The sequence below is a fragment of the Neofelis nebulosa genome, chromosome 18 (genome assembly GCF_028018385.1).
Source record: "Neofelis nebulosa isolate mNeoNeb1 chromosome 18, mNeoNeb1.pri, whole genome shotgun sequence".
Lineage (NCBI taxonomy): Eukaryota > Metazoa > Chordata > Mammalia > Carnivora > Felidae > Neofelis > Neofelis nebulosa.
In genome coordinates, this window is record NC_080799.1 from 25,807,338 (window position 1) to 25,825,074 (window position 17,737).

The 17,737-nt window shown below is 39.7% G+C and overlaps 1 protein-coding gene across 3 annotated transcripts in view; it reads right to left on the reverse strand.

Annotated features, from left to right (window-relative positions):
• Positions 1-1,456: 1,456 nt before the first annotated feature.
• RBBP6 (RB binding protein 6, ubiquitin ligase) overlaps positions 1,457-17,737 on the reverse strand; it is a 32,974-nt gene continuing 16,693 nt past the window's right edge. For 2 of the 3 annotated variants that reach the window (XM_058711810.1, XM_058711812.1), the window contains 11 exons: positions 15,450-15,622; positions 13,159-13,262; positions 12,710-13,044; positions 11,119-11,215; positions 10,906-10,984; positions 10,749-10,803; positions 9,353-9,421; positions 7,307-7,669; positions 6,915-7,016; positions 4,299-6,056; positions 1,457-3,445 (listed from right to left, as the gene is read on the reverse strand). In XM_058711810.1, the coding sequence (XP_058567793.1) occupies positions 1,876-3,445; positions 4,299-6,056; positions 6,915-7,016; positions 7,307-7,669; positions 9,353-9,421; positions 10,749-10,803; positions 10,906-10,984; positions 11,119-11,215; positions 12,710-13,044; positions 13,159-13,262; positions 15,450-15,622 (4,705 nt within the window). In that variant the 3' untranslated portion in view covers positions 1,457-1,875. The remainder of the gene's footprint in view (positions 3,446-4,298; positions 6,057-6,914; positions 7,017-7,306; positions 7,670-9,352; positions 9,422-10,748; positions 10,804-10,905; positions 10,985-11,118; positions 11,216-12,709; positions 13,045-13,158; positions 13,263-15,449; positions 15,623-17,737) is intronic. The other variant, XM_058711811.1, reaches the window with a different exon arrangement.

Here is a 17,737-nt window from a genome sequence, read left to right on the forward strand (position 1 = left end):
CTTGTTTAGGTTTGGGAGTTCCACTGTTTTGGAAAAGGAAGATGGGGAAGAGGGGACAGGTTTGGGGAATGTCATGTGGAAATGGCAGGGCTTAGGCAACCACAGACAGTAGAAAGAGTAAGAGAAGAGTTAAAACCTCGGGCCTAAGTTGAGGATGGAGCTGGAAGACCAGGCTATCTATGAAATACTGGTTTCAACTTATGAGCAGAATCATCACAGATGAGGAATTCTGGAAAACTGTCATACGAGTGCACTGCAGTTAAAAAAAAGTCAGCTGAGATTAAAATCAAAGACCAGAGGCTTGGTAAAGACACTGACTTCACATGATGAAATTTATGCTGAAGAATTCTGGGTGCTAAAATCCTCAACGAATGGGGGAGATATGATCTAGATCTGGGGTCCCGATTTACAGGAAGAGTTAAGAGGGTAGCCTACTTGGAGTATCTGAAAGTAGAAACAGCAGTATGTGTTGTGGGGGTGGGGTGGGGCTGCGAGTGGGCAGAACAGACATCCTTATCCCCAGTGATGGAGCCCTTTAAAGGAAAGTTGGGTTTAACTTATTTTAACAAACTTACTTTTGAGAAACATTCAATAAACTTAACTCAGTTCTGAATGACGCTGTTTAACATGTGTCACCCACATTAATTTTTCTTTGAATATTAAATGCTGCATTAAAAAACACATTCAATGAAGTATGTATGTCTGCATTACTATCCACATGGCAGAGTCTGGAAATCCTGACAAGGCACAGAGACACGAGGTTAACAGAAGCAAGTTGCTGCTAATGTAAATCCTTTCCTGTTACATGATCACAGTCCAGTGGTACTCCAGGGCCACCCTCAGACCGGAGCTGATCTTTTTTCTCCTCCTCCTAGCAGCTGTCGTCTTGATCCCTGTTCGTGCTGCCGTGTTTCTATTCTTACCCCAACCCTCCTAAAACCTTTCGATAGCTTTTCATTGCCTACAATACTTCCTGATCGGCAGACACAAAGGAAGAGCCCATCAGGGTCTAACCTAGTGTTCCCGGACCTACTGCAGCTTGCTTTTGTCAACCAGGCAAACCAAGTAGGCCTTAGAGGCTCACCGGTGTGTGCTCTCTAGCTGACAACTCATCAATGAGTTTCATACTCCTTTATCAGGGTTTCCAGAAAAATACATGACCATGTAAACAAATCACAATTCCTCATGGCTAAAATGCAAGTCCAAACTTGTAATTACTTTATATGTTTAAGGCCCTTTTAGATTTTTTTCCCACCCAGAACTCCAATTAATCCTGATTTCTTATTTCTGGCCATCCACCACCAGCCCACTGATGAAGTCTATCCACTATGTTTGCTTCCTAATTTTGTACACTCAGTTTGGCTTATACTACAGGCTCAAGGATATTTTAAATGAGGAAATGGGAGGGGGGGCAGAGACAGGACACACTTTCTTCAAGTAATGCAAATATTCGACATTTGAAAAGTTTACTGAAAACTTTTATTGTAATCAAAAAGTGACATAACGGGGTTGTAATGAATTCAGCAAATCATTCTGCTGATATTTTAGAACTGATATCAGCTTTTGCCAGGCAATTAAAAAAATTCAAATGTGAAAATTTCACAGTACAGTAAACTCCACCCCAACTAATTAATGGTGGTTAAAAATAATAGGCCCTAGCAAAACCTCTCATGTTACATGGTCACAACTCACAATTCTGTACAAAAGTTCGTGTTATAAAGCTCTGATGTAAAAATCAAATAATCAAGCAGCAATATTTTAAGTGCAGCACAGGGTCTTCCATATCATTATTTACAAGGCTTGAATCTCTTTACATTATAACAAAATTTAATACAGATGACTTAGTAATTAAGTCAATTTTTAAAATCTGTCCCTTTATACAGGGACAGATTTCGCTTTTTGGTCATCTTTCTCCTTCTCCTTTTCTTTATCTTTGCTCTTCTTGGACTTCTTTTTCTTGTGTTTGTGTTTTTGGCTTTTTTCTAACTCTCCTTCAGTGCCTGCATGCTTCTTATGCTTCTTGTGTTTTTTGTGTTTCTTGTGCTTCTTCTTTTCCTTCTTCTTCTTCTTCTTCTTGCTGTCCTGACTCTCTGCGGAGCTGGCACTACTGCTGTGGCTCCGGGTCCGGCTGCCAGAAGGGCTATGACTTCTGCTTGGACTAACACTAGGGCTGCTTGGACTCTGGCTCCTGGCGGTGCCTACCTGGCTGGCTGCTGCCGTGTCCAGGCTGTCTTTTGCTTTCTCCACGACTTTATCTTTCAGTTCCTTAGCAATCTTTCCCGAAGTTTCCTCCTCTTTTACAGATATGTTGCTTTCACTGTCACTTTCATTATAGTCTGGTTCAAAAGCAGCTTCATCAGTTTCCCTAGTTAAGTCGGAGGAAAGTCGGGAGGAGTGGCTTAACTGTGGCTTTGGCTTGACAGCGCTCTTGTCAGTCTGCCCAGTAACTTGCTCCTTTTCAATCTGTGGGTCTGGTGGGTTAAGCACATACAGTAATTTGTTGCCACCCGATTCTTTATTGTTCCTTGCTTCTAACGTGTGCTTCTCACGATCCTTACAAGGATTTTTATCTACAGATTTTGTCTCTTCAGTCAAGCGTTTCGTATCATAAGTGGCTTTGTGATCATGAGGTTTTTTGTCTCTGGAGGGACTAGAATTGCTCTTTTTGGAATCTCCTGTTCCTTTTTTAGGCAAATCTCTCTCCTCCCTTGGCTTAGTTTTCTGTCCAGATGCAGAATCTTTACTTCGAGAAGGGGAGTCTTTCCTTCTTGTTAATTCATTCCTTTCGTCTCTACGTTTGGAACTTGAGTACTCTCTGTTGTCATAGTCTGTTTTTTTGTCTCTGTTGGGAGTGAAGTCTTTAGTCGAGGAACCTCGAACGGAATCATGCTTTTCTGAAGTTCTTGTCTCTTTGGAAGATTGAGACAGACTTTTAAAATTTCCTGGTTCACTCAGACGGTCCAAGTTACTCTCTTTCTCTGGCTGAGTGCTGTTTTTCCTCTTTTCGGGGTTTTCCTTCTCCAACACCGAATGATCTCGATCTTTGGCTTTCCCCTTTTCACTGGATGCAGAGTTTTTTGAACTCTTGATCTCATGCTGTATAATTTCATGGCTAACTTCCTTGGTGAGTTTCTGAATTTTCTCTGACGACTCACTTTCTTTTTCAGTATACTTGACTGTATTTAACGGTTTAGTGCTAACATTTTTTATAACACTGGCGGGTTTTCCTACACTTGACATAGGCTGTGTGGCCTTAACATCTTCTTCCTCAGATTCAAAGTCATCTTTATCCCATTTGGACTGAGGAACCTGAATCATAATAATCACGTCTTCAGCAGGAGCTGTATTGTCATTATTATACTCTTCCATAGTTTTAATGACAGTCCGTTTTGTATCTGTTTTTTCTTCAGATTTCCGCACAGGACTGCCTCCAGTTGAGCTCGTGCTAAAAAGAATTAAAATGTTGTTAATGAAAAATTTGCTATTACTAAACACTGATAAATAAGAGTTTTAAAAATATTTATTTTGAGAGAGCCCGTGTGCATGGCATGTGCAGGGGAGGGGCAGAGCAAGAGAATCCCAAGCAGGCTCTGAGCTATCATTGCAGAACCCGACACAGGGCTTGACCTCATGAACCAAGAGATCATGACCTGAGCAGACCTCGAGTCAGACACTTAGCTGACTGAGCCACTCAGGTTCCCCTAAACACTGATAAATACATAAAGGCTAATAACTTAAACATAAGTGTCCTTTTAATTCTCAAAACCCAATTACCCCACTCTAATAGAGATTAAATGATTTAAAGACAGGATTACATAAAAATAAATGCTGGCTCACAAAATCTACTTACTTCAACGCCTTTCTTTAAAGACAGGAGTAAACCAGCCTAAACCCTTCTTTTTTTTCTTTTTTAGAGAGAGCGAGCGGGAGAGAGGGGCAGAAGGGGAGAGGGGGAGAGGGAGAGGGGGAGAGGGGGAGAGAGGGAGAGAGGGAGAGAGAGAGGAGAGAGAGAGAGAGAGAGAGAGAGAGAGAGAGAGAGAGAGAGAGAGAGAGAATCTTAAGCAGGCTCCAGGCCTTCTCTTTCCCAACATGGGACTCAATCCCACCACCCTGGGATCACGACCTGAGCTGAAACCAAACCATTGAGCTGACGCTCAAATGACTGAGCCACCTAGGTGTCCCAAACCTAACCCCTTCTTAATTTATAGGTTACATTTTAAAAGCATAAACATGGATAAAATTAAAGGAAACTCTTTCCGAAAACGAACATCCATACCCAACCACCCATAATCAGATACCTTGTATAATCCACAAGAGTTGAGCTGGATCCCTCAGCTCCAGCTACTTTTCGTCTGACCTTTCCTTTGACTTTTTCTTGTTTAACTTTGCTAGATGCTGACTCCAATTTTTCAGAGGGTTCTTTCGTATTAGATACATTTTCTGTACTCCCAATTTTTTTACCAGTTTCTCTGTTGAGCTTGATTTTTTTGGCTGGGGCAGTTGATGATGAAATTTTGTCTTTCTCAGGGGTCCTATCCATTTTTTCAATATCAGGTTCCATTTTGCGCTTTGGTGATGGTTTCACTATTTCAGTCATTTCCAGTTTAGAGACTTTCGTTGAAGAGGACTCAAAATCTTTCTCTACACTCTTCTCTTCGGTTTTTCTTTTTCTTTTTTCTCCCTTGCTATCAGGTGGCTTACTTTTCTCACTAGGCTTCTTGGCCTTTTCTTCCTTATTAGTTAGCTTTTCTGATTTCACGTCTTTGGGGTAATCCTTCTTCACTTTTTCCTCTTTGACTGGTTTTGTCTCTTGGTGTTCTTTTGCTGATTTAGAGTGAGCTTTTCTGGGGGTACCAATGGTCTTTTCATCTTTTTGGGAGGAAGATGATGATTTAGCATTATCAGTCTTTGGAGTCTCCTCTTTGGCTTTTTTAAGTGGAGGTTCAGATCGAGGAGATTTTTCACGCTCTCCGTCTAGTTTTTCTTGGGGTCCCTTAGCAGGTTTTGCAACATTTTCTTTTTTGGACACAGTAGACCCATCATTTTTCCGTTTGGTCTTGTCACCTTTTGCTTTTGGTTTATCTTTCTCCCTCTTGTCTTTTTCAGACACCGACTTGAAAGTGATGGATTCTGCATCCATTGGTTCATCTCTAACAGGTGTAGCATCATCTCTACTTGGGAGAACAAACAATGAGTCTGTTTTATTTTCTTCACTGCTTGTAGGTTCTCTTGATTTCCTAGAAGTTTCTAATAACTCGGGGTTTAGAAAGCCTTCACTCTCTTCCCCCTTTCTTCTTTTCCTATGTTTCTTATGTTTGTTTCCTTTACCATCTCCGGGATTATTTTCGCTCTCCTTCTCTTTTGACTTTGTGTTGTCCTTCTGATTGTGACTATCTCTTGTTGAAAGCTTTTCTGGATAGTTGCCACCTAAGTTTCGACTTCTATGACTTTGTCCACCAGCATAATCTTCTCTGCGGCCTCTCGTGAAAGGAGAATTTCTGATATTAAGAGGCAAAAATCTCTCAGGAGAAAAGTTCTCTCTATTTGCTGATGGTCTAGGCTGTGCTCCGGCAGCATAACCTTTATAATACTTTTCATACCACTCTCTATATTTTCTTTCCCATTCTCGGTAACGCTCTTTTTCAAATGGGTCTCTAAAGTCAACACTCCTCCCGTAATAAGCTTTCATGTCGTAAGGTGGCGGAACTTCTCTGTATCTATTAAAATATTCACGTTCTGTTTCCCCTTGAGGCACATTACGTTTATTGGGAGACTGTCCCCTAAATGCTTGAGGAGATCTTGACCGTGAATGGTATCGTCTATAGGGGGGTGACCTTGACCTAGATCGATGATATCCATGAGATCTAGACCGTGAACGGTAATTTCGGCTCTTGCCTCTGCCTCTTCGGGGGTATGGAGGTGATCGGGAATAGGAACGAGAGTGTGAGCGGCTAAATGATCGAGAGTAAGAACGTGAACGTGTTGAACCAGATCTTGACTTAGAATAAGTATACGAACTTCTTGAATATGATGAGCCACTATAAGGAGATTTAGACCTAAAAACAAAAAACAAAACAATAGTTGATAGTTGAGAAATATTTGCAAAATAAAATACAGACTCAGATTCTAGCATGCTCTCCTCACGGTTCCATCTTTCTTTATACCAAATTTCATCTTAGATGATTAGAGAGGCACAGTGACCTCTACTGGAATGGAATAAAGTACACAAAGATCAGAGCAATCACTTGTTACAAAACAAAAGTGAAATCTTGACAATTAGAGTGAAGCGCATTCATGTACCGTGAGTTATATGAGCTAATTAACTTAACATTAAACAAAATTCCAATTAAATTTAAATTTTATTTCCTATCTGGTTATTTAAATAGGAGTAATTTCTTTGTCCTACGTTGTTGGCCAACAGTCTAGCACTATGAAAGGAACCACAAATGTAAGCTTAAAAAGTAAGTCTTTTAAACAAACTTCCAGGGAATTTTTATAATTCAGTTTTTCTGTCGATAAAACAATTTGTATTCTACCACTGCTTCATAATTACACAGGTTAATGTTCCAGCAAGAAGCTGTAGCCTTAGATAAAAGCGTCCTCAGAAATGTTCTTTGGCTAGTCCTCTATTTCTTTCCTTCCACAAACATTTTCCCAATTATTTCACACTATAAGTAACTTCAGGGGACAAGGGCAATTTAATCCCCATAACTGCTAGTTCTACACAATAGAATTTACATTGAGACAATATTTCAATAAACAAATATTGGGAAATAAGCTACATCTCCATTTCTATAAGCCTGGATCGAATCAGAAAAATTCCGTAAGTGCAATGTTATTTATATCCATAGCTAATCCCTGGATATTCAAAGTCCCATTTGTAATTCTGTTGTGAAGGCTTGCAAAACACTAACCTGGAAAATGAGCGCCTACGCTCCTTTTGAATCTTTTTGTATTCCATCAATTCCTTAGCAAAATCATTTGTAAACTCATCTAGCTTGGACTTTTTCTTTTCCCTAGTAAAATAAAGTTAAAGAGTGAAAGTTAACAAAAACCATTTAAGAAAACTAACAAGACAAATGTAATTAGATCATGAATGAAATGAATGAAATTGCCATTAGTTTTCCACTTTAAAACTATAAATAACTAGGAGTCCCTGAGGAAGTTGCTTGTATGGCTTTGGTTTAATTTTTAGGTGATTTTTTTTGTACTAACTGGAAACAGTAGAAAATGTTTCCAAAGATAACCTGTTTAATGTTACATCAGAAAATGAAAGTGTATGATAATTTCACACTGAAACACTCACTCTTCCTTCAGCCGTCGTTGCTCTCTATAGAATTCTTCCCTGGACAACGGTGGGGCTTGCGTTGTTGGGATGGTATTTGAATGAGCTGTCTGCACTCCTGATGATACCCAAGGTGTCGATAAATTGGCCGGAGCTGGCGGAAACCCTGGAGGAGGGACACTATATCCAGCAGGTGGTGGCTGGCCAGGAGGAAACTGAGGAGAAAATTGTGGTGGAGGAACACCTGGAGGGAGAGGAAGTGTATGGGGAGGAGGTGGATACAAAGGAGGGGGTGGGACAGGCACAAAAACTGGAGTTGCTGGTAGTGATGGGCCTTGAGTTCTCTGTGATCTTTCGCTGTGGTGTCGTCCGCGGTTTATACTTCTGGAGAAATAAATTCCAAGATATTATTCCTTCAAACTAACATCACCCGAGACAAGTAAGCTTGTCTTTTCTATCCATAATTATCTTCAAACTTACGAACAATGGAATAGAATCAACTATTCAAATAACACTGATATTTATATGTAAATAAAATTTTTAAGGCCACCTGGGGATTGAGATGATCCAAGTTTACAGCGCCTTCTCCATGAGGTGCTGCTATATTTAGAAGTTCTCTTTTGTGAAGTTCAGATTCATTACCCCTCCACAATGATCTTTGGTGACTTCCTAATCTGTCATTTAAAGGAACTAACAAGGCTAATGCCTCTCTGACCTAGGCCTCCCCAAAAAGCCTTCCAAGATCAAAACTTTAAATGGAAAACCACCTCCTGTAATCTTTTGAGGTAGGAAGTGTAGAAAGATCCTTCAATGTAGAATAAGTATTAGGTATTTTTTATTTTTATAGTTTTACATAATTTTATTTCTCACCTGACATTATATCATGAGCATGTCTCTATGTCGTTAAAATGTCTTTGGAAACCTAGTTGTTAAATGGCTTCATGGTTTTGTGGGATGTTTTGTACTTAAAGTACTTTTTATTTATTACATTTTTAAACACTGAGGTATAGTCACGGTTACGTTATTAGTTGCAGGTGTGCAACACAGCAATTCAGTTAGGTCTGCATGTTACATCATGCTCACAGTGTGACTGCCATCTGTCCCCACACCATACCACCACAGTACCACAGATTACATTCCCTATGCTCTTTCATCCTCCAGAAAGTAAGGTCCACTTTTAACATCTGTAATCAACAGCTAAAAATCTCAATTATTTTCTCTCAAAGGGTTAGGTGAAAATTACAGTGCTGGCCCAAGTGTCTGAACTGTCGCTCTTAAAAGACACAGTGGCTTCTTTAAAACATGGGTTCATTTCTGTTAAGCTAACGGTTCTTTAAATTCTAGGTAACCGGTACAAAGAACAGCAGCAGCCAGGGTTTAGATTTTAAGCCTCTTCAGAATCTGAATTGGTAACTATTATCTTCTATTAACATGTGATCTAGTAACAGAGTTACTTAGCAATTCTCAGCAGAGCACTAGAAGACACCCTTAATATTCTTATTATAAAGTTCATTTGGAGGCCCTTTACCCTGGTGGCGAGAACGACCTCAATAAGACCTACAGCTTACTTTGCAGAATAACATGGTTTTTGCCTGTCCAGGGCAGGAGCCCCGAACAATCTCTTTGTCTCTTCTTTTGGAAAAGAGAAGGTGGGAGAAGACTGGGACAATTGAGTCTAGAAGAGAAATAAATGCAATTCTTTCTCACGCTTGAGAGGTAAGCTAGTTAACTTTTGCCTTAAATTAAACTGACATCTTAAATACTGTCTGGGCCTTAGTGACTTCCTTCTACCCTCAAAAGAGTAAATGTAACCTAATATTCTGCTGTGTGCTGGAAGAAAGTAGTCATTGGGAAGGAGTATTAAAGACGCAGCCTAAAAGCATCATTTAAAACACTAAATGTAACCTGTTCTTCTCTAGGCCTCAAGATCAACTACTGAGGACTGAAGTGAGATAAGCATAAAGCAAGTAATCTCCCTCTCTTGCCACTGCCATGCTTTCGTTTCTTTGTGTTCTATTTTTCAGCAGTGTCATCAGATTAATTTTTCAAAATTTTTAAAAAGCATACCTGTAGCAGCTCCTCTCCCCTCTTCTAATTTGCTGTGGCGGAGAAACCAGATATCCAAGCTTATTGGAACTGTGTGGAAAGAAAGATAAAATGGGCTTGAGTATAATATACAACCTCCTAGCGTGTAGACCTTAAAAGATACCTATTTTAACTACTCTAGAAGATTTTTCCTCTCCCTGATCCCCATTCGGAAACTTGTTCCAGATAGAGGAGATATGAGCAAGCATTACACTTACTTGAGTTAATTTTCCTCATTAATTTACTGTGACAATAACTAAACCTCAATGTACAATATTTTCCGCAACATGGTATTTCATTTAGCATCCTACAAGTGACTGTGAACTTGTTACAGAAGAGAAGAGCCCTTTCATCTGCTAGGCGCCATGCCGGTGGGGAACTAGCACTGTTCCAATTCTGCAGATGAGGCAATGGGGCTGAGAAGTAAAATCGCATGCTCGGTGTCATGGCACTGCCAAGTGTAGGGTCTGGAATTCCAACTCAGGCCTACCTGTCTCCAAATCCCTTGCTCCTTCTACTGAAAGAATCCACTAAGTCTCTCATTTAGTCTATTTGTTTAAATAAAATATTTGATTTATCTTTAAAAGAAAAATCATAGTTTTAGAATAGAAGCCAGTTTATGCAAATACGTAAGCCTGTTGATATAGACTAAGACACAAATGATTGCATACATAGACAATAAGTAAACATACTAATTTTTAATACCATAGAACATCTTATAAAAATCATAATTCCTTGTATTTCACAGGGCAAAAAATAATATCCTATATATTTTGATATGCAATAAAATCTCATTAACACAGATTATTCAAAATGAGAAATTCTATGTTTGGTAGCCTTTAATCTTACTATGTGTTAAATCAAAATTTGAAAATCCATTTAAGGATAGGAAAAACGAGGGGCACCTGGGTGGCTCAGTCAGTTAAGCATCCGACTTTGGCTGAGCTCAGGATTTCACGGTTTGTGAGTTTGAGCCCCACATGGGGCTCTGTGCTGACAGCTCAGAGGCTGGAGCCTGCTTCGGAGCCTATGTCTCCCTCTCTGTCCCTCCCCCATGCTCTCGTGCTCCCCACCCCCCCATCTATTAGCACAATGAATGATTCAGTATTTCAAGTACTCTTTCAAAGAAAATAGTATTTCAATTAATCTTATCTATTCATTAACTGAGATCCTGTCAAGATCACTTTGTTAAGACATGAAAGTAAAAAGCGGAGCCTGGGTGGCTTAGTTGGTTAAGCATCCAACTTCAGCTCAGTCTTAACATGTCATAAAAAAAGGGGGGTTTACAATAAGAAACATTCAGCAACATACTAGATTATAATTCCCATTATCTAGTTTGAAAGCAATCATCTGGAGATTATTTTAAACATATACTTACTGTTCCCAACCTGGTCGACCACCACCCGGACGAGCAGTATTTATTCTTACTGGACCTTGGAAACAAGAACAGTAGGTAAATATGAAATTGCATGTTAAATAAAGTTAAAATTATTTTTTAAAGGAGAAAATGTTCAACCCAAAATGATTTTACTCACCAGTTGTGGGGATCAACTGTCCATGCAGTAGTGACTGTCCAAGCAAAGATGGGGTTCCAAGTACAGGCACCTGGTAACCCTTTAGGAAAAAAACATGCATAAAAAGAAACAGTTTAAAAAAAAAAAAAAAGAGGGAGAGTTAAAAAAAGAAAAAATTAAACCCATCAGAAAACTGTAAGATAAATCTCACATTTAAAAGCCAATAAAACTTACCTTCTCTTCCATAAGAGCAGTAATTGCAATTGAAGAGGTTCCCTTTGAATGTTCTGATGCAAGGGCTGCAGCTGGTAATATTTTATTATCAGAATCCCTAGAAGACAAGAGAATTTGCAATATGTGAAAAAGTCATCAGAAATGGAGGAGTAAGAGTAAGCAAATTACAGTACATAATTTAGTAAGTCTGTTCACCCACCACCTGCATGAAGATGCGTTGATGAAAACTTTCGGGTCAAGTGGAGAGCTCTTTGGATACAAAAGTGATAAGGAAAAAAAAAAAAAAGGAAATCTCTTTAAGAAGTCCCATCTGTATAGATGGGAGATAAATCAGTTGTAAAAATAATAATAAAGCTTAAAAAAAAAAGAAGAGGGGCGCCTGGGTGGCTCAGTCGGTTGAGTGTCCGACTTCAGCTCAGGTCGTGACCCCGCAGTTCGTGAGTTCAAGCCCCATGTCGGGCTCTGTGCTGACAGCTCAGAGCCTGGAGCCTCCTTCAGATTCTGTGTCTCTCTCCCTCTGCCCCTTCCTTGCTCATGCTCTCTGTCTCTCAAAAATGAATAAACGTTAAAAAAAAATTTTTTTCTTTAAAAAAGGAAGAAAATCAAATTGTGGGACCAAAAGAATACAGGATTAAGAGTAAATTCTACTTCCAGCTCCACCACTGAAAAGCCAATGAATTCTGACTGAGGTCTTAAATATAAATGTAAAGGTCCCAGTCCTCAAGATTTTGCTTCAGTATGTCTGCACAGACCCCTGACATCTATTTTTTTTTTTAAGTGGCTGATTCCTCAAGAATTTATGAGCCACTGGGGCACCTGGGTGGCTCAGTTGGTTAATGTCCGACTCTTGGTTTTGGCTCTAGTCATGATCTCAAGGTGAGTTCAGGCCCCCAGTTGGGCTCTGCGCTGACATAGCGGAGCTTGCTCAGGATTCTCTTTCCCTCTCTGCCCCTCCCCCACTTGTGGTCATGTGCGCTCACACTCTTGTCATTCAAAAATAAACAAACATTAAAAAAAAAAAAAGAATTTATGAACTACTGGACTACATGTCCGAAGATCCTTTTCATGTCTGAACCAGTAGGATTTAAGTGATTTTTTTTTTTTCAACGTTTTTTATTTATTTTCGGGACAGAGAGAGACAGAGCATGAACGGGGGAGGGGCAAAGAGAGAGGGAGACACAGAATCAGAAACAGGCTCCAGGCTCCGAGCCATCAGCCCAGAGCCTGACGCGGGGCTCGAACTCACGGACCGCGAGATCGTGACCTGGCTGAAGTCGGATGCTCAACCGACTGCGCCACCCAGGCGCCCCGATTTAAGTGAGTTTTAATTCAACACTTAACAGGGGTGGTTGGCAACTCGTATAGTTCTTTATCCTGGGATGCTTAATCATTTGCCAAGTGAAACTCCTTCATTTGCCTGTTCCTCCAATAAGACTGAGTCATCTCTTAAAAGTACCCGTTTAGCAATGGGTTACTTTATGGAGTCACCCACCTTACTGAGCACAGTGGTTCACAAGGATGATACCAGTCACTACAACAACTACTAAAGCAATAAACAACAATGAAAAACCAGAGAGATACACAGACTTACCGGAAAGGTCCATCTGGTTTCTCAGAGTGGACTGAGATGGACACTGTGGCAGTTATATCAGGTACAGGAGCCGGGGTAGAAGATGAATTTCCAGGCACAGGAGGGGCCAAGGAAGACTGATTAGAAGTTAATGAAGATATAGAAGGAGCTGGGTGAGTTGAAGAGGTCACTGGAATCATCAGGGGATCCTGTTGTCTTGATATTGGAGATCTCATCAGAGGTTGTAGGTTCCGCTGAATGAGTGGTCTCGGAGGTGGTATTGGGGGCTGTGGTGGGGGTAACTGTTTTCGTAGTCTTTTTGTATAACCGGTTTCATTTTTGAAGTTATTAACAGCCTATAGATACCAAACAGAAAGATGCAGGAAAATGTAAGGTGGTATTTCCTCAAGCACAGTTTAAACCACCAAAAATTTTTAAAAATTTTCCAAAAGGGATACAAAGTCAGTTACCTGTCGTAAGAACTTATTGGCAATTAAAGCATCAGGAGAGACATCATTCTGATGGCATGTTGGACATGTATGATCATCTGATTCCAAGAGTGCTGTTCTTATACCTATGTGAAATAGTTTAAATATTACATTACTCTTTCCAAGCACACATTACTTATCATTTCTAAGACTGAAAAACTTAAAAGTACAGACTCTCGCCTGATAGCACTCCTCTGCTGTAACTTCTACCTTAAAAACATAAGTCATTGGGGTGCCTGGGTGGCTCAGTCGGTTAAGCGTCCGACTTCAGCTCAGGTCACGATCTCGCGGCTCGTGAGTTCGAGCCCCGTGTCGGGCTCTGTGCTGACAGCTCAAGAGCCTGGAGCCTGTTTCAGATTCTGTGTCTCCCTCTCTCTCTGTCCCAACCCACTCGCTTTCTGTCTCTGTCTCTCTCAAAAATAAATAAACATTAAAAAAAACCAAAAAACAAAAAAACAAAAACCAGAAGTCATAAATAGAATTTAAACAAAAATTTAAATTGAGAGAAAAAGCACTCTTTCCTAAATACTATTCTCTTTGTTTAGCTAAAAATTGGAATAGTATAGGGGAAAAAAATAGAAATAATATATAGTCTAGAAAGGTAAAAAATTTACAGGGCTAACAGGGTTTTTAAAAGAGCATCAGGAGGAGGAGTGCCTGGCTGGCTCCATCAGAAAAGCATGCGGCTCTTGATCTCAGGGTTGTGAGTTTGAGTCCCACATGTGATAGAGATTACATAAATAACTTAAGAGAAAAGGAAATTATAAAAAACAGAAACATTGTTCAGGCAAGGAAATCAGCAACAACTACAGCACAGTACAGAGGAATAACACTAAATTACAGATTCACTGATTATGCTTCAGTGTAGTAAAAAATTCAGTAATGCAAGTGGTTTGTTAAATCTAAGACACTTGGAAACAAATCTTAAATGACCTCTTCTTGACTTTGGTCTTCACTGGAGAGGCCCCAAAATAAAGATTTATATTCCAAAGCTATGAAATGAAAAAGGCCAAAACAGGAGTAAGCAGTGAAATTTTCAGATGATGCCATTTTCATCTTGGTAAGAAATAAGTGGCAGAAAAACCCAACCCAATATAAAAGTTCAGAAAAAAATCACAAGTAACCACAAGGCAAATGTTGGGTAGTATGCTTACAGAGAGCAGTTCTCAATTACACTTAGGAATTTTAGAATAAACTATTTTTCCACCATCCAGGAAAGGGATTTAGGTACCATTTAAAAATATTTCTAGAATATCTAATGCCCAAAAGGCTTTCAAAATTCTGCATACCATTTAAAATGTGTAGGAAACAGGGGTACGTCTGTGGCTCAGTCGGTTAAGTGTACGACTTCTGCTCAGGTCATGATCTCATAGTTCGTGAGTTCTAGCCCCCCATGGGCCTCTCTGCTGTCAGCACAGAGCCCACTTTGGATCCTCTCTCTGTGCGTCCCCCCCTCAAAAATAAATAAACTTTATTATTTTTTTTTTTTAATTTTTTTTTAACGTTTATTTATTTTTGAGACAGAGAGAGACAGAGCATGAATGGGGGAGGGTCAGAGAGAGGGAGACACAGAATCCGAAACAGGCTCCAGGCTCCGAGCTGTCAGCACAGAGCCCGACGCGGGGCTTGAACTCACGGACCGTGAGATCATGACCTGAGCCGAAGTAGGGCGCTCAACCGACTGAGCCACCCAGGCGCCCCAAAAATAAATAAACTTTAAAAACTAAAATAAAACGTGTAGGAAACAAAAGTCCTACATTTTATAAAACCTTAGTACAGTCACCCTAATGAAGGTATAAGAAATGGTCAATTCTAATATTTAAAAGGACAGAGGCTGTTGTTTAAAGAAAAAAATGTAGGGGCGCCTGCGTAGCTCAGTCGGTTAAGCGTCCGACTTCAGCTCAGGTCACGATCTTGTGGTCCGTGAGTTCGAGCCCCGCGTTGGGCTCTGGGCTGATGGCTCAGAGCCTGGAGCTTGCTTCCGATTCTGTGTCTCCCTCTCTCTCTGCCCCTCCCCTGTTCATGCTGTGTCTCTTTCTGTCTCAAAAATAAATAAACGTTAAAAAAAAAAAATTTTTTTTTAAATAAATTAAAAAAAAAGAAAAAAAATGTAGTGACAAAAACAGTTCTTGCTATTAAAGGTGCAATGATGAACTAAATGATCAATTATCAACATTTCATACTGATTAAAACATACAATGTTGCTAAAGAGCCCTTCCAAATAAATACACATATTCTAAGACGTGTATTTCTGAAGGTTCAACATTTCTTACATTCATCGCAATAACTGTTTCCACAGCAGGGAATGACAACGGCATCAGTCATAATATCTTTGCAGATGAGACACAATAATTCATCTGGAATAGGATCATCTTCTTCTGAAGAAGAAGATGGCTCCTCTGGTAAGAAAGGTGGTTTTTCTTTCTTCCCAATTGCATATGCTTCTCTGTAAAAGAAGGTTTTACTGTTTTAACATTGTTAAGAAAACAAAGTATTACTAAGATAGTACATGTTCTACTATACCATAATGGGAGCTTATAATTCAGTACGATGCCAAATTCGTTTACACAAGTATAATACCTTCCAAAATAAGGGAGTAGTCATGAACATCCTCCCCCTAAGCAACAAAAAGACAAAACAAAATCCTAAACAAGTATAACAAAAAGAAACAAATGCTATAAAAGTGGCTAAAAGGATCTTAAGAATCCACAACTCTAGAACTCAGGGCCAGAGGATAAAGGGACACATTCAATGCCACAAGTTTATGCTTAAGTGGCAGAGACAGGATTTGAACTTGGACATGACAACGCCCTAACCACAATTTTCTCTATCCTACCATGTTTCTTGAGGGGGTGGGGGGTATGGAGGGAATTCCCTTCCTAGACCAACAGTCCCCAAAACCTGTGAAGGTATCAGAGAGCATGCTATAATATAGGAAATGGAAACTGGTGCTGACATCATACAATCGAGGGGGACAGTTCAAGGGAAATATTATGCAACCAACCACACCAGTAGCTAGTAGCTAGAATCATCAGACTTCAAAACCAGTGGTCTACTTCTAATTAGTATTTTAAAAGAGAGATTAATCTATTTATAGCCAACTAAGAAATACTAATGACTTCAATGATTGGAATATGTGTTAAAAGAATATAAAGTAACACTTCAGTCATTTTGGGTCCATTTTCTGGTAGAAATACATTTTGCAGAAATGTTGCATATTAAACATATTGAAAATAAAACACTAGGGGTGCTTGCATGAATCAGTCAATTGAGCGTCTGACTTTGGCTCAGGTCATGATCTCACAGCTTGTGAGTTCGAGCCCCATGTCGGGCTCTGTGCTGACAGCTCAGAGCCTGGAGCCTGCTTCAGATTTTGTGTCTCCCTCTCTCTCTGCCCCTCCCCTGCTCGCTCGCTTTCTCAAAAATAAACATTAAAAAAAATTTTTTTAATAAAATAAAAAACCAAAGTACACTATTCTCAGACTTGTCACCACTGCTTCCAACACCCACATCTTCTCTAATCAGGCAGATTTGTATAACATAGGAATTCCTAGGTAAATTCTATCTCATTTAGGAACAGAGTGTGTCGATCTCACTGCTGAAAATGAAAGCATCTCAGCTGTACAGAGGAGGGTACCTGAGGTGTGTTATTTGTGTTGCAGCTGCTCCATAGACATCACCACGACTCCAGAAATAAGTATCAATTTGCTTATGCCCCATTGTTCCCAATTTGTGAAAGAGGAGTCTCCCACTGCCCAAAAGAGAGAAAAGAAAGAAACAAAACAAAACAAAAAAAAAAAAAAAAAAAAGAAGAACAGAGGATAGAAAAAGAAACAAGAAGAGTCTGAGTTGCTTATCAGTGGTGTTAGTGGAGAGGGTGAAAGTTTCATTTAAAATATTTGGGCTCCCATTTCCCCAGTATTTGCTGTGTGTCTGGCACAAATGGGCTTTTGCATTTCAGCATTCAAAAACAATGAAGTTAATTATTAGTTAGGGTTCACAAGGGTGATGTTAATTTTTCCGACACAAACTTCCATTTAAGTACTTTTACTTGTATATATTATATTAAGATGAAGCGGTCTGCTCTTAAATTGTGTCCGTAAAAACCATCCATTTCAACCTAAGTTGTTTGGAAGCACGTATGAAATGTCTGAATCAGAAACAGCATAAAAACAGACTGCTCTAAGATGAACCACAAGACAAAGGATGGTGACTGATCAAAAATTGATGGGGGTGAAACGGAGAAAGTGAGCAAGGCTGGGAGTTCAGGAAAACACTAATCCTTATCTGTGAATGAAAACAATCTATTTACTAAAGTGTATACTTAAAACCATAAAATCTTTTCAAGATCATTCCACGGCACTGCCGTTTTCATCACCCTCATCTGCGCACTATGCTGCGTTTCAACGCTACAGCATGAGGCTGAGGACAACTGTTCTTTTACTCATTCTCTTCATGTCACGATGAACAAGGGCACTGTTAATTCTCTAAATGGATGTTTCTCAAGGTATGTCCTGAGGACGCCCTCACTTCGTAACCCACTGGAGGACTTGTTGGAGAA